The sequence below is a fragment of the Thunnus thynnus genome, chromosome 2 (genome assembly GCF_963924715.1).
Source record: "Thunnus thynnus chromosome 2, fThuThy2.1, whole genome shotgun sequence".
NCBI lineage: Eukaryota > Metazoa > Chordata > Actinopteri > Scombriformes > Scombridae > Thunnus > Thunnus thynnus.
The window spans coordinates 27,089,576-27,112,774 of record NC_089518.1 but is presented as its reverse complement, the minus strand read 5'-3'; the positions used below and the strand labels follow the sequence as shown (position 1 = coordinate 27,112,774).

Genomic DNA, 23,199 nt, shown 5'->3' with positions numbered 1-23,199 from the left:
TGACTTGGACTGGACATGAACTGTGTAGATTCAAAGTCTATTTTTTACTGTTATTATTTAAAAACTATGCTGACTTTGCCCATTTCCTTTCCAGCTTAACAATCTTGCAGGTTTTGTTGGATGCTGCCAAATATATCTTGGATCATGTGCAGAGATGGTCAGATATTTTACCAAGTTAGGCTAAAAATACATGATGCTCACTGTAAATGGAAACTAAACCTTCAGCCGAACTTTATCACAGTTATTTCCAGTGTCATTTGAGTGAGTTCTTTCTTTTTCTTTTTTTTTTGCGGTGTCTGCATCTTAGTATTTCTAGCAAGTATGAGGCTCTCAAAGAATTCAATATCACACTGAACAGCAATATCCTTTATACACCAGAATGAAAAGGATTATTTCTTTTCTTTTTTTTCTGTGAATGTTGCTCAAAGTCAAATTCACTGGTGGAAAAACAGAGATAGTAAAGCAAGATAGGATGACAATATTACACCAGGATGGATAGTTTGTGTGTGTGGGTGTGTGGCACAATCCTGTGCGCAAGAGCATTGTCAGTTTTTTTACTTCGAGTGCACATAAATTTTACCAGTGGTGAGACAGTAGTCGTGCACGTGTGTGTCAAACATGAAAAGCAATGCAATATTTAACACAGTTAGTGCACATTTAGCACTTTAATAATGCTGTGACCTACTTCCTCAACAAGAAGTCAACAGTTTCATCATCACCGCCATCCAACTGCCATGACAATAAATGTCGCCAACGTTCCCTAATGTCAGTGACATGTCAGCCATTTTAATTATTCATGGAGAATGTCTGTTCTATTTATCTCCACATGCTTTAATTGGGTTTGAAGCCTAAACCCCTATTCACCTCCCAATTTAACAGAATTTCGCCCATTACAGTGAGGCTCGAGCAGAATTTGTGGAAATACAGTGCAAATATTTAGAAGCAAGCTGGCAACTGATTATATGTAGAATATATCTATAAAATTGTACATGCTGTATTCATTCTGTGTTTATTAAATGTGATCTTGCAATGAGGGAGTTTTATTATGTTTGTGAGACAATGACAACCATTCAGATAATTTAATAAGAGCTATTTGTCATGTTTTTTGTGACCAAAACAGTAATAATGCAAAATCTCTATACATGCTTATATCTAAGATGTAAATAGGGGATGACAAACAAACAAAAAGCATCAATTACTATATGCACAGATTACAAGAGTGTGAATGTCGGTCCAGTCAAACCACTTCAGACTAGTCAAAGTAAACTGGGATCCAGTGCATTGAGCAACAGTGACACTCAGTGGTTATTCAGATTTGATGCAAGGACTTCAAACACATCCCACCTGCTCTCTATCCTTCATGTCACGGTCACGGAAAACTGATATGATGTTGCCGCTTACAGATATTCTCTGACAAGATTAGAGCTCGGTCAACATTCATAACCCTGTAAATAACTGTGGAATATAATTCATCAACACTAGAATATTGGGAATTGAAAATAAACCTCTGTCTGATATTGACCAACATTTTATGGCCCTCAACAAAAATGAAGACTTCATAATTTATAGCAAAATATAATTGCCTAGATAGAATCCATAAGGAACACTGCAAGTATAAGGCAGTAGGCAAACATATTTTTCTACAATCAAACAGATGATCAAAGTATGCACATTCAAACAGTATGTCATGATTGCACATGAAAGAGTGATGTTTTCAGTGCCCGATGGCACAAACAGCACTGTAGCTCTGTTACTGCAGGCCTCTGATAAACATCATCATGGAATATATAGTTTGCTGTGAAATACTACACACATTGATATATTTGCTGTATGATTTATAAGAGATGTTGTTATGGTTAAAGAGAAACTGCTTACCGCTGGTGGTTTAACCTCTCATATGACTGCAGTGATGTAGAAGTGTACACCAAGGTGCGTCAGTACAGTGTGACATCACTGGGTGAGATGTCTCAGTCAGTTTCCACATCTCCACAGTTCTCATTTCAAGCATGCTGGCAGCACATCTAGACACCTGGAGGGTTCAGTAACAGGAAGTGGTTGCAAGTTAAAGGTAGTTAGATAAATTGGCAGGGCTCATAAAGTCTAGGTCTATATATTGGCCAATATTATCTTATTGCTCATATATATGTATCTGTGTACTGTATATGCTGGCCAATAAGTAATAATACATTGCAAACATAACAAATACGTTTAAAGGAATTTAGAGAGAGTGTCTCCATTGCATAGTTTGTTGATCAAAGAGTAATGGCGGGTTTGTTTTTCAGTTGTAAGGTCATAGTTCTTAAAAAACAAAATTAAAAGATCTCTAGTCACGAGTTTATGAGAAAAATCACATTTCACTCTCAAATATCGGTATATTAGCATAAAAAATCCAGTATGGTCATGCTCTATTGGAAATCTATTAAATTAAGTTGTTGAAATTTTGTAAACATTTTGAGGACACTGGTAGACTTCAGTAAACTATAATTTACATTTTCCTGGCCTACATTAACATTTTAAAGATTCATTTGAACAAGGCAGGTCCAACATAATGTAAAAACAACTTACAACATGTAAGTAATTACACCACAATTTATTGGGAAAGTCTGAGTGTCTCAACAACGGCCAGGTCGTGTTGTCCTGTCTGACAACAACTGAAACGTCGGTTTGCACTCACAGCGCGACTACAAGGACCATAATGCATTGCAGCGAAACAGTCATTATCATGACACATCTTCAACATTAGGAAAAGCTTCCTCTTATGAAGCGTTTTATTTGCTAACCTTGGGGAGAGGTTGGCTCCTTCTTATGGTTAGTATTTGAAAGTTAAATAAATAATCGTCCTGGCAAACAGAGGTTGTCGGACACTAAATGTGTGCAGTAGGTGCTCTACAGCTAGCTTTGTAGCTCAAGAGCTCGCTAAAAAGAGAGCTTCACAAGCTAGTGCGCGCTAACGCTAGCTAACTGAGGAGACCGAGTACCTAACATTTAACGTTACTTGGAGAGCTAAATTTCTCAAAGACAGCATCTGAAAACGGGGTAACTGTTGTCTATATATCAACAGGACTTAGCACAAAGTAGCAGCACAAGGTGAGTCGCTAAATATCTTGATGTAGCAGTTGTGTTACGGTGTTTATTTTTTTTATCCAAAGATGGCTAGCTTAACTTGACAGCTAAGTTACCGTCATGATTCAAGGACTCGAAACAGGTAACTTAGATAATGTATGAAGTGTATGTTTAAAATAACTGAGCAACTCAACTAAATATGCTTTTCATCTGAGCGGGTGGCACAACGTTAGTCAGATGTGTTGTCATTAGCGATGTTTTAATGCGCTGGCGTGTGAAACATTATCACGTGAGTTGCCACAGCACAGGACACATAACTCATTTTCTCCAGTTATAAAATAGCCTAACGTTACTGCTGCACTCTGTGTTTATGTTGTAGGCCAAACTTTGGCACCCAATGGCCTGTTTTCCCACTTACTGAAGAGATGTTATTTTGCGATGTAACGTTAACATAACAGTTTCATATCTGACTGTTGTTTCTTGCTAATACATCGTCTGAACAGCAAGTTATGCAGTTTGCGCCCAAAGAGTGGGATATATCTTATCAGTACAGCTTTTAGACATGTAATATGATCTCATTTGTTCTGTGCATGTTAGTTTCGTCGATTGTGTCTGGAGCAAAGTAAAGTGACAAAGACAAGTAGAACCCACAAAGTGGATTAACTGGTCTTGCAGTGATGGAGTAAGGTGCGAGCCTGCAGTAAGGTGACCCACTTTGCTCACTGACACCTGCTCTGCACCCTTTTCATTAGTGGCCTTTTTATACTTATTCAGCCTGCTGTTGCTAGCATGCAGAAACTGTACTTTCAGGGCCATTTCTTAAAAGACAGTCTTATTCTTATTGTCTGTTATGAGGTGTTACCTACTAACTCTCCATCCACCTCAATCACTTAATCCCTACTCAGAGCCTCTGTAGAAGTTTATATTCACTGTGATATGCGTCAGAGTTGTGATCTATCCGCCTAAACACTCTAATGACTTAACTTTTCATCTCCATTGCTGTGACAGTCACACTGTTGCCTTCTCAAATACACTGTTTCAGTCATGCTCAGAGAATTATTCTCCCATTTCCACCTGTGTAGTGTACAGAAGCTAATCTCACCGCTCCAAATATTTTTTCCCAACAGAACGGATGTGACACTGGATTTGCACAGCTTCACCTCGTCTTATCTGTCACACTCTCTGTTTACTGTAGTTAAACAGACCTCTCTAGTTTCTACCCACCCCGGCAGCCATTACGTTTCTTTGCATGCTTAGTAGTTTGTTCATAATCAAGCTGACTGCATTTCTGGTGCAGTGAAAGAACGTTTGATGATAACCTCTAAAAGGGCTGACACACAAAATGGCATGCATTTTAAATGAGGAGACAGGTCACCTGGATCAAATGAGCTTTCACACCAAAATGCCAGATAGGTTTAATGCTTACCTGTAGTGGTTCCTCTCACAACAATACCAGTATGTTGTTGTGTGTCAGGGTCCCATTGTGAGGCTGATATATATGGTGAAATAGTAATAATTAATCTAGTTCCTCAGTGATAACATCACTAGTGCTGAATGTTTGCTGTCAACATTTGGAAGTAGGGATGCAACGATTATAGATTTTGATGGTATGATTTTAGTCTGAGGAGAAGTCACGGTTTCATGATTATTATACATTCATTTATTTCACAATACTACGGATGGATAAAATCACATGAGCATGTGTCATTTTGAAGAGGGAGCATAAGACACACACTTCATCAAGGATTCTGCAACAGTGGGTTGAACTGTAGCAGTATCAGAAGTCGTCTTACACTGAAAGTGAATAAGAAAAATGAAAATAAATAATCCATGCCAAGATGAACTTTGATTGCAGTCCAATCGGACATTGCAATATCTATAATATTGTATTTTTAATTATTATTATTAATATAAGATTAAGATGAACCCTATTAATCCCCCAGAGGAAAATATTACTAATGTAGGTAATAAACCGAAGTGTTTTTATCATCAGTGATCCATCAGTCAGTCGCCCGTACCTTTTTTTTAAATTTGTTATTAAAATTTTTTTTTTTTTTCAGTCTTACTAAAAATCAAAGAGAGAAATTGAGGACATCTTATGCAGGTGTTATTAATCACTGAATTCAATTAATTAGTTCCCATGATGTAGTGCTGGAAGTCTACAAGATCCTAATGTTAAGTTAGTCTTCTACACCTGACGTATATACCTACAATCCTAGCATTTACTCAGTGCAGATGGGAGGAAGAAACAGGATGTAAATAGTTACATTGAAGCCCTTGAGGGAATAACATGCTGTTTTTCCTGCTTTATTGCCATTTGTTTACATCGCACTGAAAGCCCAACATTTAACTCACCGCTACTTTGTTGATTGTAAGTGACACATATTTCATTCCCTTCCAGCTCAGTGTTTCAGTAACTTGCCACTAAAGTAATGATTTTTTAACTTGGTTATTACTTAGTGTGTTACCTTGGTGGTGATGGTGATCTTGCAGATGTTGCATTAAGTTTGAGTTTTTGGATCCTTCAGCAGCAAGTTTTACAAATTGGAGATCCGTCTTCTTGAACAAGCTCCTAGCCTTTCTTTATGTTTCCAAAATAATCCCACACTGGCAATTTTAGGCGTTTTGGTGGATGCAACGCTTCCATGTTGGGTCCTTCAGCCATTGCCAGAACACTCCTCGTCTCCTTAGCTAATGTCGTCCCCCTTAAACACAAATAAGGGGACTCGCTCTCATGACAGCATGTGTAACTTTTTGTACCTGAACTTGTTGCAGCATAGCATTTTAACCTGGTACACCAGGTTTGTTTTGGTTCCACCTGAAGTCTGCCAGACTGGTTGCACCTATGGACTTTTTTTTTTTAACACAACTGTCTAATTTTGTTTAATTTTCCTCACAGTACAATTGTTGTTCATAGAAAAATAATGTACCATAATGTCCCTTTTTTGAGAGTGAGACCAAAACACTCAGTGTAGCTGAGCCTTTACAGTTACAAAAACCATGATGTTTTAAAGTGTGGTTAATGGTGAAATCGGTTAATCACTGCATCCCTGTCTGGAAGTCAGTACTATACTCTGGGCTTGATGGGTACTAAACCAAAACATTCTCTGTTTACATATTTCTGTTTTATCTCTCCTTTCCTCTCTCCCTCACAGCTTGTCTGTAGAGACACTGATGTAAAATTACAGGCTACAGATGAAGATGAACACGTCCTTCACATGGTTTCCCATGATTCTCACCTGGAGTGGGAAGGTGTTGTGAGAAAGGAGGAAGAAGGGAGGACCACACACCGGGACTATAAACAAGAGTCATGAATCTCCATCAGGTTCTCACAGGGGCTGTCAACCCTGGAGACAATTGTTTCTCTGTAGGGAGCGTCAACAATGTGCCATTCACGGTAAGATATTTCAAGCTCTGGAAACATTTCCATACCAGCTATTAGGGAGCTCCAATTCTGAGGCGTTTGTCAAACTGATCTGACACAAAGAAGAACATATTTTTGTAATTAAGTTGTTTTTGAATGTAAATGTGTTTGGTAGAGCAGAGGTACGGTATGGAAACAACACTGATGCCAAGAAAAGCTTTTATAAATTTCAGTGTTATCCAATGGATGAAGAACTAAGTCAAGATGGTGATCCTGATTAGAACCTGGCTGGATACTGGGCATTGATGTGAAATATTCTTATGCCTCTAAAGCCGCATTTCAACCGCAGAAACCTTCTCCAGGTACTAAGAACCTTTTGAGGTCCTCACCTGTGTTTCCACCAGAGGGACCAGGGTCTAAATTGAGTTCCAGAGAGATTGTTTTACTCCCCCAAAAAGTCCCTGCTCGGCGGGTAGTTCTTTCCAAAAGTACAGGAACTTTGGGGGTGTGGTTTGCACCATCACTGATTGGTCAAACACACACAGCATGGCTGCTTCAACTTGTGTGCCGCTTCATTTATAAAAAACAAAGTACTCTCGTATTAATTTAGGACCAATTTAGGACAAAGGGTGAACATTTTGTTTGTTAGTGTTAAAGTTAGGCTTTGTTGTTGGCTTCCTGAAAGAGAGAGAGAGAGCGGCGGGAAGCCCATGAATGAGACAAATAAAACGTTGTTTTCTGATTGTTTTATGGCGGTTATGTTCTAAAGCACAAATAACCATCAAACACTCAACAGATGTTACAGTGTGGAGACAGATGCTCTTAGTTTCAGTTTTTCTTCCTCCTTTTCATTCATTCATTCTGCAAGTCATGCAGCAGTAAATACAAAGAACAAGACAAATCTGCGTTGTTGTTCCCTCGTGTTATACTGCATCTCTTAATACTGCCATCATTTTTAAACTCCCGATGGGTCTAATTTGCATGATCCTCAGATGCTGTGGAAACACAAACAGGACCCAACTACAAGGACTTTAAAGTTCCAAGTGGAAACGCGGCTTAACTTAAGTTTGGAGTTCTGGTCATCTGTGTTTTGGGGAACAAACTTGAGTTTACTGAGGTGCAACAAAGGATCCATTAATGACCCTGTTTACACTTAGTTTTAAAATGCGTCTTGGGTTATCGGATCACAAGTGGCCAGTGCTTAATACAAGTGTAAACGACCACCAAGACACATTGTGATCCAATCATTCAAACCACTTGCTGAGGTGGTCTGGGATGCATTTGACCACATATCTTTTGTAGTGTAAACACACAAGGACGTAAAAGGAAAATACGTCATAAATGCAGGACATGATGGTTGTTTTGGTGACAGCACACCAATGCCAAGTGACTTTTTCTGCCAATCTCAACAGTTGGAATAGCCCGTACATGTATATTAGTTCTTGAAACTTTTTTATTTGCTTAGCTAGCCTGTGCGAAACAAATCTGGTGCTTGTCTGGTGACAGACTGACATAATAACTGCACAGGGCCGGTGGACCTTCTAGCGGAAGTGACATAGGCAGTAACGTAATTTGAACACAAGTGGTCAGCTGGACACCTTGGAGACGCATGATGGACACAGGTGTGAACAGTGACGTGTCTGGGCTGTCCACTTGTGTTTGGATCACCGAAACACATGTTAAAACCAAGTGTTAACAGCTTCTTGTTTTTCTTAGTCCAAAATGCTTTGCAAACGGTCACATAAAATGAAAGGTCAGCTAACATGCCAACCCTATCAGAAACCATGTCAGTCTGGTTACACTCTAAGATGGAGAGTTCATGACATTATATTAGGACAGCAGAACATAGGACAGTATATTTTTTACATAATTACTTGTACAGTAGTACACAATTTTAAGTATTGGGTCCATCTTGCAAAGTAACTTGGACATAAGGCAAAGGTGTCAGCTTTTCTCCTAAAACAAAAAAAAACTTCTTCTCATGTATACTCTGGTTTCAATGCCAAACAACTCTAAAGAATGGTATTGTTGAGGAGCACACACTTTCATCAAGTGTGGTACAGTGTGGAGGATGCAGCAATATCATCGATATTGTAATACAAATGTAATGTATTGACCCAAGGTGTTTCTGTTCATCATCTTTAAAGCTGCATAGCAGATAGATGATATGATTTTCTTTGAGCTCATTCATCTGTTCTTGCTGATAGCAAGGAATAGTATCTCCACCTGCTAAGTCAATATACTCACAGTATATGACAGTTTAGATTCAATATTGTATGAATCAACAGTTCTACGACTGATGTGAGAAAAAGAGAGAGCGAGCAGAGAGCACCAGCAAGCGAATGAGAGAGAGATAGAGAGAGCGGCGGTGGTAAAGCGAGGAGAGGGTGCAGTGGTAGCGAGAAGCCTGTGAATAAGACAAACAAGAAGTTATTTTCTGATTGTTTCACAGCGGTTGTGTTTTAAAGCACAAATAAATAACCAAACACTCAACAGATGTTACACTGTGGAGACAGACACTCTAAGTTTCAGTTCTAAGTATAACTAACTAGGTAGAGTATGGTAGAGGCTTCATTCCCAGGGGGGATTAAGATGCTAAAATTGTTTACACCATGATATAAAAGAAGAGGAACTAGACACTAAAACACTGCAAAATAGCAATGATATCATGAGTTAGCCTGACCCAATGCTTCATTATGAATGCTAATTTAAAATAACTTAAGAAGATAGCTTATGTTATTGTGTTAGGGATGCTAACTGCTGTGTAATTTAGATCATGTTTAATAGTAAAAAAAGCACTTCCCTATACTGCAGGAACCCCTTGTTTAGGTTTTAAGACTGTGTTAAACTTCTGAAATACCAGCGCAGCACCTCTGGCTGCCTTTTCACTCTGTGATCTGAAAACTATATGAGATACTTTCTCCATGCTATTCACAGAGTGGATCAATAGGAGAACTATTTATGTCCCCTGTCCTCTTGTGAAGGAGGCATAGTCACAGTGAATCACAGCTCACGTGAAGATCCCCTTCTGAGGGGAGAATTCTAATCTTATCTTCTTGTACTCCAGAGCTGTCGTATGGTGGCATGTTTGATGCTGTGACACTGGCTCCAGGACAAGTACACTTGAAGTGACCTTTCATGCAATTCTCTCTGGATTGATCTGAGTGTCATTTTCATCTCTCTCTCTCTCTCTCTCTCTCTCTTGCTCTCTCTCTTCCTTCCTTGCTGCTCTCCTTGTCTTTTTATAGGCCTATGCGTCTGGTTGTGATGTGGTGATTTTGGGCAGTGACTTTGAGCGACTGCAGATCATCCCAGGGGCCAAACATGGCAATATCCAGGTTGGCTGTGTCGACTGCTCGCTGCAGGGAGGACAGGTAAGAGTAATGGAGTGCTGCTCTGTGATGTCGGGCACTCAGGCTGATGTGCTCTTGGGAATGACCCTGAGTTAAAATACAGTTTTCTTTACTTCTGCCATGTATTACATAGAAACATCAGGAACACTCCAATCCAGTGTTACTCAAACTAAATCATTAGGCAAGTAACTGTACCTCTGCTGTCATTTCCTCTTATCTTGGCACTAAGCCTTTTCTTTGTAAAAACTTCTATACCAGTGTATTACAGTACAAGGTTTTTCATGGATCCACTTAAATAGTACACATTGTTTGTTCAACAACTTTCATCTACGTGAGCCCAAGGATCCTTCATTAGGTGTCAGACATTTTAAATTAAAGGCTGTATGGGTCAATTGCAGATAAATGATTTGCCACAGAAATTGTTTCTGCCATGTGTTAACGATGCAAAATGAGTGATATACAACTATAATGCACCATGTTCATCCTCAACCCTTAATGCTATCCCCTTTTGTGAGAGGTCAAACTGCAAAAATGGAGGAACAAGAACTTGTTAAATGTTGAAAAATAAAACACTGAGAATCATTCACATGATTTTCTTTCCTTTTACTTCACTTTATTTTAATGTCTTCACAACATGGGCTGGTTTGTTTTTATAAATATGTGGTAGGCAAGTTCGGTTCAGTGTCAGCAATATTGTACATAACTAATTAATCTTACCCAAATTTTGCTGAAATGTCCAGGTCATTTGTGTTGTGTATTGTGCTTTTTAGACTTAACTGTTACTGTTTTGCAGAAGGCACATTAGTGGGAAGCTATGTTGTCCTCTCATGAAGTGTTGGCAGTTCATGTTTTCAGGAAAGACATTTGTTTGCACCATCAAAGGCTCTTTAATGAACTTAAGCTTCCTGTCATGGACTCCCAAGTGAGGGGAAAATCATCTAGTGAAGCAAGCAGTGATAGAGCAGGCACATTGTCACTGATAATCTTATATCCCAAATGGTTTTGGGGTATAAAAAAATCTTGTGTGATGTGTTTGTTATTTGCATCTGGGACAGATTTGTGAAAGAAAATTATTGCATGCAGTCTTTGTAGTGTTTCTTATTGAACTCACAGCGTGTTTTCTAGTCCATTTTCAGCACAGAGACAAAGAGAGGATTGCTTCTCTGTACGATTCCTGCTTGTTATAGCAAAAGTCCAATTATTTTGATTTTAAATGTGGAAATTGATCAGGTTTTTTTTTTGTCTTCACTGGTTTGCTGGTACAGTTTATGAAGGAAGGCGGTGTTGGAGTTAATCCCAGTTGCAGAAATGATTTTGGACCAAGAGTGAAGAGTTTTACAGTGTATTTTGATTAAGCACTGTTTTGATGTTTTGCTGAATTTACTGAATTTAATGTATTAATTTAATGTGTCCAAAATTCATGAAGTTAAAAAAATGAGATGTGAAAAACACAATTGGTTGACCCTCTAACCCAGGCTGGTTTAGGTTGCTGAACTTTCTTCCACAGTTTTGGACCTTTTGCCCATTCGAATGCTGCCATGCAATTTAACATCTAAAGCTGCCAAAGATCAGACTTAAATCTCTGCACTCAGTGTGTTGAATCTCTGTAGGGTTTTTTATTAACTGTGAAGTGAAACTTCTGTGAGATTGTAAAATTTCTCTTCACATATTGTAAGTTTTAAGCCATTAAAGGAGACATATTGTAGAAAGGGAGATTTCCATTTCTTTTTGATTTTGATTATAATGCAGCTCTAGGTGCTACATAAATACTGTGAGAGTATCAAAACGCCCAGTGCACTGAGAAATGCACACATGTTTTGCTATCATGTATGTTTGCACTAGTTTCTCTCCTCTCCTCTGCTCTCTGTGTTTCAACGGGGGCGGGGCTTAGCCCCTCCACACACACACACACACACACGAGCAGAGCGGAGCGAAGCAGAGCAGAGGAGAGACAGTCGTGGAGAAAACGCTGAGTGTCAGGTGTCAGGAAGCATATGTGTCATTGCACAGACCTCCAGTGGTTGGATAACATTGTCCTGAGTGGTGGCCACCGCAATTTACCGGTTAGTTATACCCAGAGCCCTATTAAACTGGGAAATTGGCATAATATGACCTTTTCAGTTGCTGACATTCATAACCTGGTGTTGACCCGATGAATTCTGACCACAGTAGAAGCGGTCCCCAGATGAAGCTTTGGTTTGTGTATGGCTGTATTTATTAATACTTATGTGGTTACGCGTGCCACGGTAGCCTGCTGGTTAAGACACATGCCACATAACCACAACGTCCGCGGTTCGATTCCGGCAGCTGACCTTTTGTTGCATGTCAACCCCCATCTCGATCTCCATTCGTTTCCTGTCAACCCTCTCAGTTGTCGTTATAATAAAGGCACAAAAATGCCCTAAAAAACATATTAAAAAAATGTTATCACAGCTTATTCTTTCTTTAACAGAGTTGTTCACATTAATGGTTGCTTTTCTTGAGTTTAATTCTTTAATATCTTAGTATCAGTGTTAATAACTACAAGGGAAAATAATTCAGAATTTGGTGGATTTCTATCTAAATCACATCCATTTTCAGTAAAAACTCTAAATCACAAATATTAGCAAAGCGACATTCTTTCATACTTTTAGCGTTTGCTGGTTTTTACATGGAAACCAAAGCAACCTATTCTGTATTACTACTACAGTCACAGTATTCCCAATTTCTCCTAGTTACTAAGTAACAGTCCTGCACTGAAATATAAAGGGAGACAGACAGTTTTGCTACATCTGCATAAATTTGACAGTTTAATTGATGATTCTGTTAAAGACAGAAGTCCTCATTGCCCGGCTGTTACTGTAATCTGGGTTTATTTTTTAATTGGGAATAGTGGTAGCCTTGTAAAAGCAGAAGACAAGTCTGATTTAATTCAAATGAAAAAAAAATGTGCTTACCCAGTCTTTTACCACTCCCCTCATGTGATGTTTAATCCAATTCATTTAGGCCAGAACTAACCTCACATGCCTCCAGCATGGTCTAGTATCTGTTTGAGCATGCTCAGTTGGTATGCTTAGCAGGTCCACTTCACTGCTCCCCTCCACATTGTGATATTTGCAATGCTGTTAGTTAACACAGAGATGTTGAGCACAGCTCCCCTGTGCTCATATTATAAGTGTTTTAAGACATCAAATGGATGTTGTAAGCATTGATGACCTATTGCTATGAAACGTGTTTTCCAGTCTCATTATATTAATTGTGTAATTTGTTATAATAACAGTAATGTGCACTGGCCTCTGCACTGCATTTTAATTTACTGTGTACCAACAATTTGGACTCAGCACAAACTTTGCATTGCTTAATGTCATTAAGCAATGCAAAGTTTCGTCATTATTTTGCAAATAAGGTTAATTCTGAAGTTTAATACCAGGTCCACTTTTATAATGATATAGTTTGCACTCTGTGTTAGATTGCCTCACTATTTCTAATGTCTTTTCTGCCTATTTTTGCTATCGAGGGCCTTGATCAGGTCATATGTGTCTTTAGTATTCAAAACAAATGCATGCTGAGACACAGGGAGCAACCTCTGCCAGAAAGCAATGACATGAAATTAACTTCTAAAAAACAGCACTGATTAATTACAATCAAGCTAAAGATGTTGATTTTAAGTATTTTTCCAGCATAATACGATCTCAAAATGTCAGTTGAGGTTTTATTAACAATATATATGAAGGAAAAGTGATCATAACAATAGAGAGAAAAAAAGAAAAAAACAGCTGTTTGCTTCACCCTGATTAGGTGTATATTTACTTAATTACATTACTTCTTGGATAGGATCTATAGTCTTTTGTTTGTTCTTTTACTGTATAAAAAGTGTTACTTTTTGTGCTGCAATGTTTTGTGCTTTTACTGCGTTTTAACTATAATGTTCTATAAAAAGAATATACATTTCCCTGATGTATCATAATGCCACAAGCCATTTTCTGTCTAGAAGGATACTGTGTGATTATGCATGTGACGGCTTGTATGTGTGTGCTTGTGTCCATTTATACATGTACACGTGTATGTGTGTGACTCACTTCTTCATGGTATTCATTCTCTGACAGTCGACATTATTTACCCCATTAGAGACACAGCTTGTATTATTTAAGTCCTGGACCTTATTAAGCTTGTTATTTGTGTTCACTGCCATAGAAATTTCTCCCATTCAGTCTGTTTAACATTGTGACAGTAGCTCCCATGGAAAGCTCTTGAGCTTGTAGCCTTGACAAATGCAGAAATGGGAGGTGTGCATGCGGTAGACGAGGAAATGTTGACTCAACACTGGGTTGTTATAGGCTCAAGGTATTTTTGGATTGTTGTCCAGGGACTACTCTTATTTACTGTTGAGATATGTCATGTTTATATAGTAAGCTATAGATTGTTTTTGTTAGCTCCCATTTCCTGAATAAGAACTCTTGAATAAGGATGTACACTCATTATTCACTGCCTAAATGGTGAAAAACAGGGATCTTTTCTGCAAGAAATATGCCTATTAGTAGGCTCTGTCAACACACAGGTGGTTTCTATTCCATCAACATGCAGTTGTTTATTTTATAATGAAATGTTGTCTCGAATGTGTTTACTTTATAAATGATCTACAATGATAATTGAGTATTTTTTTATGTTTAGAAATGAAATTGGAATGCAGTATGTGAGATAGTATATGGTTGTGTAAAATATGTTTTCAGTGATACCTTTTCATCCTGTTTTAGAACCAAATGTCTGAGATGTTGTCTTTTCTTTCCCTTGCTGACAGATTGCAGCTTCCTATGGAAGCATTGTGTGTGTTTTTGAGCCAGTTCAGCACCCAGATCAAAAAGACACATCGTTGACCGTGAGTAGCTTGAATTTTCTTTCAGTCACACTCTGGTCATGCATGCACTCAGATCAACCCTAAAAAACGGGACCTTTCTTTCCCTGGCTAAGGTCTCTTGATATCTGAAGTGAAGCAGAATATTGTTACTTTAAACCAAACAGAATAAAGGACTACTTTTAAAGTCAACAGGGAAGAATATTTCTAATGCAAGTGCACATTCAGTCATTGATATATTCATTGTTTATTCATGTATTGTAGTCAAGTCAGAAATCTTAGGTTTGCTCTTTCAGTGTTGAACAGCTGTGTTTGGATAGAGAGGTCAAAAGAATAGTCTCAAGGAATGGAAAGATTTTATTCATCCTGAACACAACCCAGAACCTCTTTTATTGCAGAAGTTCCCTCGTATTACTGATCACATGTGGCTCACATGGAAGCAGCTTCACTGTTGGTTTTTGTGATGCATTTGTAACTCTTAATATCAGGGACAAAAGTAAATGTTTTTTTCTCAAATTGTGTCTTATTTTTTAACATTATTGCCTTTTGTTTTTAATATTGTCGTCTTTTTTGTGCACAGAAGTTGAACTGCCAATGGCAGAAGACTGGTCAGTTTGTTTTGCAGTCCATGGTACGGAACCTGGCCTGGCACCCCACAGGTACTTTGGATATCTGTATACAACATAACACAAGAAATCAACAATTATGTTTATGTCCTCAAAGCATTAACTATAAATTATTTTTTCAAAGAGTGCTACTGTAGGTCCAGTAGAAAATCATTAGTATGATGCAAGATGTGTGGTATCTCTCCTGAAAGAGTGAATGTGTTTTTTTGTATATCCAGGTAGCACTCTCTTAACAGGCTCTAGTAGCCTCCAGTTGTGGTCTAATGTTAACGGAGTGAAAGATGAAGCTGAAGAGGGAGAAAAGCAGACAGAATTGACCACAAGAGACTCTCATTCCTCATGGAGATGCATCTGGCAGAGCAAGTAAGAACTGAGAAGGACAAAATATGCACATGGTGCTGGCTCCTCTTGGACTTTAAGACAGTGATTGTATTGTTTTCCGTTTTGTCAGGCAGGAAATTTCAACCACAATTCTGTATTTGTTCAAAGGGGATAACCCCTGTTTATCTTATATACTGTATTTACAACAGTATTTTCAATTATGTAGACAATGCTTTTGTAAAACCACTTTTACTTTTTGATACATACATCTTACTTACTTCCTTTTTTGTTCTAATTTTATTTTCAGTGTTGAAATGTGTCTTAAGGAGTTGCTGTTATTTACTGTATCTTTTGTTTATTAAATATTACTGAGCTTTGAGAACACTGTAACTTTTTGTGTTTGTCTGTAGGACGGCCTCTCCGGTCAGTTTAATGAAGTTCTCTCCTGATGGGGAATTCTTTGCTACTGCTGGACAGGTAGGTTAGCTTAGAGTTCCCAGGTTTGTGTATGTTTTGATGCAAACAAGTCTAGAGCTACAACAATTAGTTGATTAATCTATTAGTCAATCACAGAGAGTCATTTTAGTCATTTTTTTAAGAAAAAAAATGTAAAAAAAAAAAAAATTGCAAGTTTCAACTCAAATGTGCAAATTTTAAGCTTTTCTGTGTTATACATGATAGTACACTGAATGTGTTTGGGTTTTGGACTGTTGATTGTACAAAACAAGACTTTTGAAGACATCGCCTTGGGCTCTAAGAAATTATAACAGGCATTTTTCACTAATTTCAGACATTTTATAGGCGAATTGATAAATTGAGAAAATAATCATCCGCTTAATTTATATTGAAAATAATTGTTAGTTGCAGCCCTACACAAGTCTGCACAAGTCAGCCTTTAGTGCATCATACTCTAATGAAATCTGATTTGGTCAAAATGTTTGCATTATCCATTCATGTTGACAAGGCCAAATTCTGTAAACTCTGATGTAACTGAGCTGTTGTATCTGCATGCATCACAGCCCAAAGGCTTTAACCTGGGTGAACACTTCTACTGCTTGGCATTAATTATATATATCCCTGTTTGTCTCTCCTCTTCAGGATGATTGCCTAGTAAAGGTTTGGTACAGCACCAGTAAGTGGAAGTCTAGTGTTTCCAGACTTTACACACCTCCAGAATGCAATGTCAGTGTCCAGGGAGAGCTGGCCTTTTCCTTTGTCTACCTGGCCCATCCCCGCTCTGTTACCGGCTTCTCTTGGAGGAAGACCAGCAAGTACATGCCACGGTATGAACAAGGCAACAACAAGAATAACACAGGTTAAGAAGTATTGTTTACCCTCTAGCATCTAGACCATAGCCTTAAGAAGGATTACAGAATAATTGCTAAAACAATAATCAGTATCCTATTTTTTTAAGACCTGTTTTGCTGGTTAGACAGGACCTGTTTACCAAGAACAGGTCCTGTCCCCAAAACACCCACACCAAAAAAGCAGCAACAGGACAAAAGATTTTGTGAGGGATAAGCAACAGTTTAACTAGCCTTGAGGCAAAGTAAACAAGAATAGGCATAACAATCATTTTAACCTCAGGCGTCTTCTCTACACACAATGTAAACATGTCACAAAAAGCACAGAGATCATTTAAGGTTCCAAAATGAACACCAGACAAAGATAAGATAATAGCTGAAAATATAAAACTGGGCACCCAGAATATATATTATTCTTATCAGTGGATATCAAAATAGCCTTTGTCTCTCTCAGGCCCAGTGCCAGGATGAAGTCACTGAGTGGCTGTTAAAAATTGCTAGGAGGCCTTTTTTTAAATTTGATTTAACCATGCGATAGCCTCAGAAAGGCTAAATAACAACAGCTACTGTTTCAAAATCAAAGAATACATTTATTAATCAGAGCACTGGCATAAGAACATAGCACTAGCAGAGCACTAAATATTTTTCAAATTTATGAACGATTCTCTGTCAAAATTAGCAGGGGAGGCATCTAGAAACAGCTGTTTGCCGCTTGCAGCTCTCTCTCAAACAAACAAACAAAACTACAAACAGTCATGTGTGCTGTGAAAGTAAAAAATACATTTGTCTCCAAACTTACTTGGTCTGCTGCTTTGAACTTCAGTAAATGCATTACTATTTGCAAATAGGTTTTCAGGTGGACTGGCTGACAGGACACTAATCCTTGCTTAACCTGATGCTAACAATATATTAATACAATGGGAAATCCCATAGGAAAAATGGCAAAGCTAGCAGAGTTAGCGTTACACTATTTAACTGAAAACAATTTCTAGATGTGTACACAAAATGGTCCTAATGAACCCATAATAAAGTTTAAGATGTAACAGAAGCATTACCAAACAAACAACATGACAAGGGAGCCTTGAATTAAGACATAACAAACACAACTACAGCGTGCATAGTGAGCTAAGCTACAAGCAAGATAGCTCTGGGCTTTGGGAAGGCCTAGGGGTATAATTTTTGGTCCCACCTACTATAAATCAAAATGTGATTGCTTAATTCACCCATCACTTTCTAAACAAACACACACATCTATGGGGACTATGGCCATCTGGCCTGGTTCTGAAGTCCTAACCAGTGAGTGAGCCAGCTAACCTTTTCTCTGCCTGGAGACAACAACAACAAAAATTGCATAGTTTAAGGATAGTAATACTTTTATGTCTGTAGCAGACTTGTTAGAAAATGAAGCTAAAATTAGAATTAGAAGAGAATAATTATTAAATAAAAGACATTACATTTAAAATGCTGATATGTTTGGCCCTCTCTGAAGGCCCTTAGGGTTCCCATCCGCTTTAAGTAGTATGTACAAGATTATATTCAATCATTTTTTTATCATCAGTGTTATTACCTTACTTGTAAACCTTTACTTTTTGCCCTTCCGTTCAACTTATCTCTTCACTGGTGTTTCTCCTTTGACCTGCTGTTGAATAGTACCATAAGCGTTAGATGATTAACATCGTTACTGACAAGTGTGGCGCCCTACAGTGGACTTCAGCTTTAACCCTTTGTCTGTTTCCTTCCTTTTTCACCCCCTCCCTTTTTCTTCATCTCTCCTGACAGAGGTTCAGTGTGTAATGTTCTGCTCACCTGCTGTAAGGACAGCGTGTGTCGCCTCTGGGCAGAGACTCTGTTGCCAGGTGACAGCCTCCTGTCTGGTCACCATAACAACCACACCAGTGGCCAACACAGTGATAAACTGAGAAGTGCTGGCCCCTCTAGGAAAAACACCTGCAATGGGAAGACTCAAGGGAGAACAACACAAGAAGTAAGCAAATCTAATGTGGTGCCTGCTTTAAGTAAATGTATCTAATTAACTATAATAATATGTAGATATATTTACCCAAGAAGACCAGTAAGAACCCAAATCATATCACAAAATAGAAACTTCAAAAAATACATACTATAGGAACTATAAGTATGTTAGTACCCCTTCACAGATACACACACCTACATGGTTTAGTAGGTGTACAAATGACAAGCTTTCATTCCTTTCTCCTTCGATATCGTTGTCATAATTTGACAACAAGTGTGGCACACAGATTGAGACATTTTGATGACCTCTTACAACACTCAAAAAATTTAAATGCGCTTGCTTGGGCCAATTATTTGTATAGCTGTATCACAGTGAGAATATCCTCTATTTTGGTTACAAAATGCATAAAGAATCTCCATATTTTTTTTGTAAGGGAAATGATTGGCACAAATGCTGTGATATCTTCTTTGTCCAGTTAGGCCCCGAAGTAGAAGCCAGGCTACTATACTTTCACCATTGCTAGTGTAGCACATTACGGTACTGTAGAGATAAGGAAACAAGAGCAAACTTGGAGACGGAGAAAGTAGATAGAAAAAACAGGCTTAGTGGAGTTAAAAGGGAAAATTAATTGGCTATCAGGCTGGAAGATGGTTTTTGAAGCTTTGTAGGGCTTAAAAGCATCAGTGAGGAATACTGGCCTCCTTTCTGCCTCCTTTCTGTGCTGCTGCTAACTCATACATATAATGGTCTTCAGCTCTAAATGACCTAGGTTGTTGCTGACAGCTTAGCTACAGTAGGCCTCAAACACAATACTTGCATCCATTTAAATATGGACATTCAAATGGTTATGAGTCTCACTGGGACTTACAGAACTCAGGGCAAATTCCTCCACTGTGCCTTGATTAAAGCCTGTAAGAGTACACGTTTGGGATGTTTCATTAAAAATCACAGACTGCCGGATGATCCAGGCGATCTGAGTCTGAGGTAGGCTTGCCGCGGTAGTCAGTGTTACCGGTTTTACACGCTGTTTGGGCGTACGCCGATTACATTACTTGGCCACCACCCATATGGTCGTTTTGCTTTTTTTTAAAGAAATAAATCCCATTTAGTTCATTTTCGTGTATCAGCATTCTCAAATAAAAAACTCTTAATTTGTAAAATAATAAGCGTGTTATCGATACTTAGTCGGATGATGGACACTACAATTATAAACTGAAAGTGTCTGCTCCATGACGGTTTACAGCAGCAGCAGTCGCAGCACAGAGCAGCGGAGTGAGACGTCTGTCTTCCCTCCTGCTCTCTGCTGTAAACACACGTAGCTGTTAGTGAGCAGCTGCTCTCATGTCTCCCTGGGTCACGGTGCTTGTTTTTAGCAGAAACCCTCCCGTGCGCTAACTCTTAAGTAAGGGGAAGATCTAAACTAAAAATCTAATGTTAAATATCAAAGTAAGAGCTCTGCGGATATTGAGCGTCATCAACGAATATCTCAATAACATCAGTGTTGTCACGCGTTTATTAATTGGTGGGGAAATTCTGTCACCATGGCATCTCTAGTCTGAGGTAACTCACTTCTTCTAAAACTGAATGGATGGACAATATGGAGAGAGCCCTATTTTAAAGTCCATTTTGGTTTGATGCCTCAGGGTGGGATAAACAATGCAAGATGTCAAAATCAGCTAAATCAGTGAAGTTTATTAAGCCCAAAGTTTCTTGATAAGAGTGCCGTCTGAGAATCTCTGAAGGAGGTGGCGATAGGGGATTTTCCACCACAATCTAATTTTACTACTTGGATGTAAAACCAATAAAGTGTGTGTGTGTATCTGCTGTCTACTGTATCAGATGGTGAGTTTACACTAATTTCTTGTTAATGTTTGACACATGACCTCTTTGCATATGACAAATGTGTGACACATATCTCAATAATACTTAGAGAAACTGCAGTCATACTGCAGCCCTTTTTATTTCATCCATTCCATACAAGAGTAGTCTGTGATATTCAAGCACATTATTATGTTAATTAATCGCCATAATGCTGAAGAATTTCCTTCTTCTGGACAGCTATTCTTGACACTACTGTCACAGATAAATCTCTTCTTTTGACCATTCATAGACTAAAATCTAGACCTGTAGTTCCTTATAAGTTACTGTGAAACAACAGAATTACTCAGAATCACATTAACCAAGTAACAAATATAGTTTAGTTTTAGTTTCAGTTCTCATCACAATTCTCTTGCTTACTTACTCTTCCATGCTCTGTCTATCTCTTACTTTCTCTTTTTTAGACAATTAGGGCACTATAATGATGTTTAAAAGTAAATAACATTAAATGTAATTCCTATTAAGAGAAACACCTGTTCACTAAAGCTTGAGTAGCTAAACTCAGGCTGGGAGGAGAGCCATGAAGCCCAGTTGATTTACACAAGTTTATTCACTCCCCAAAGTGGATTTAACCTGTGTCACTTTGTCAGTCTGAAAGGGCTAATGCAGTGCTGTAGCTACCACCTCCCTGCTCCACCCTATAAACACTTTTCAAGTTATCTAAGAAGATATAAATCTCTGTGGAGAATCATGCAGGAACTCAGTCTCTCTGGAATTTCTTCATATGTTTGTAAGCTTTAAGAAAAAAAAACACTTTAATAAAAATCAAGGCAGTCTACATTCATAAAATAAACATTTCTATCCACAGAAGTCATCTTTTTTTTTTGGTATTAGGCTATGCGGCATGTAAGAACAGCATGTTAAAATTGTTTAATTAGCTAACTTGTTTAATTAATCTTTTCCCTGCAGTTGAATTTTCAAGAATCATGGCACTCCCCCTTTTATCGGGATGTGCCGCTGCCCTCTTTGACTGGCTGCCTGCCCCACCATCAGAGCCGACACTACAACCACAAGAAGAGCAGCAGTAACATGCCCCATGCCAACGCTCTCTGCCACTTCCACATCGCTGCCAGCATCAACCCTGCCACAGGTTAGACTGAAACACATTTCTGTCTGTAACATCCTGTTGATCCTTTTTACCAGCATTTTGTGGAACACCAAAGAAATTCTCCAAATTTAGTGAAGAATTTGAAGCCTCAAGATGGTCAAAAGTACTTCTTAAAGAGAAGGAAAGAATGCAGAACACCCACAGTATGGCAGTAGTTATTCTTAAACCATAGAGACCTCATGGTTAGAGTTAGCTTTGCCTGATTAAAATCAGCTGCAGGTCAGAGGGCTACACCTCTGTATTTCTTATGGTAAAATATGCTGTAAATTTTGTAAATTGCCTGAGGTTGTTTCTTTAACATCCCAGTGAACATTTGTGCTCAATGAGAACTGCTAGGAGTAATTTGTGTTTTTGTGGGACAGATTAATTTGACCTGAATCAGGGCATAATCCTGTAGATTTGTTCAGCCTTCAGGCGGAGAAGTGCTGTAGGATTGTATTTGTATGCTTGAAGTATGCTTTAGCATACCCCATTTCTGTTATTCTTCGCCTTTTTCTAATTGTCTATTATATTGTTTACCTAAATTCTTTGTTGCAGACATTCCTCTGCTTCCCTCCATCTCCTCTCTGAGTGCTGTGGATGATGAGGAACCTGGAGGCCCTTTTACTGTCCACTGGCTCAACAACAAAGAGCTTCATTTCACTTTAGCTATGGAAGTCTTCCTGCAGCAGCTCCGAGGCAGCCTGGAGCAACAGAGCGAATGCTCCCATGAAGGTACAGAAAATATATTTGGATCAAGCACAAACACTACTTGAAGGTGTGCGCATATGAACACATCACATATGATACAACACTGTCAAAATAACTTTCCAATATAAATGTCACACTTGTACATATTGCATTCTGCATACTCCTTTTCAGAATTTACATGTAAGTACTTTGGTTTGTATTCTCATCCAGAGCCTGAAAATGAGGATAACTTCGATGAAGACGATCATAGTAGCAGGCCAAATGACCCCCAAGGACCTGAGGCTGCAGAGCTTCCTCTCGCAGCAGTGGAGCACCAGGTGGACGTGTTGTTAGAGGAGTGGAATAAAGGGGCAGACATGTTGTTCAGCATCCATCCCATGGACGGCTCCCTGTTAGTCTGGCATGTGGACTGGTTGGATGAATACCAGCCAGGCATGTTCAGACAAGCTCAGGTAAATTCACTGTCGATGTTGTTTAAATTTGTTTTTAAAAAATTACAAAATGTAATTTATGTTGATTTAATCAACAAATTTAATCGCTCACCTTCTACATGTGTACAAAGACTGATAAGGAAATACAGAAGCGTACCAGTGTTAGGATGAAAAACAATAACGAAGCAAATAATAATTATTTTTTGTTTATAGTTGAATGGGAACATTATAAACTAATCAACTAACATCTCCTTTCAT

The 23,199-nt window shown here is 38.5% G+C and overlaps 1 protein-coding gene across 3 annotated transcripts in view; it reads left to right on the top strand.

Annotated features, from left to right (window-relative positions):
• Nucleotides 1-2,711: 2,711 nt before the first annotated feature.
• Nucleotides 2,712-23,199, top strand: part of LOC137199303 (dmX-like protein 1) — a 63,607-nt gene continuing 43,119 nt past the window's right edge. For 2 of the 3 annotated variants that reach the window (XM_067613523.1, XM_067613505.1), the window contains exons 1-12: nucleotides 2,712-3,087; nucleotides 6,219-6,460; nucleotides 9,676-9,801; nucleotides 14,558-14,635; nucleotides 15,192-15,270; nucleotides 15,456-15,600; nucleotides 15,969-16,035; nucleotides 16,657-16,841; nucleotides 18,642-18,846; nucleotides 21,622-21,802; nucleotides 22,358-22,534; nucleotides 22,721-22,962. In XM_067613523.1, the coding sequence (XP_067469624.1) occupies nucleotides 6,374-6,460; nucleotides 9,676-9,801; nucleotides 14,558-14,635; nucleotides 15,192-15,270; nucleotides 15,456-15,600; nucleotides 15,969-16,035; nucleotides 16,657-16,841; nucleotides 18,642-18,846; nucleotides 21,622-21,802; nucleotides 22,358-22,534; nucleotides 22,721-22,962 (1,572 nt within the window). In that variant the 5' untranslated portion in view covers nucleotides 2,712-3,087; nucleotides 6,219-6,373. The remainder of the gene's footprint in view (nucleotides 3,088-6,218; nucleotides 6,461-9,675; nucleotides 9,802-14,557; nucleotides 14,636-15,191; nucleotides 15,271-15,455; nucleotides 15,601-15,968; nucleotides 16,036-16,656; nucleotides 16,842-18,641; nucleotides 18,847-21,621; nucleotides 21,803-22,357; nucleotides 22,535-22,720; nucleotides 22,963-23,199) is intronic. The other variant, XM_067613515.1, reaches the window with a different exon arrangement.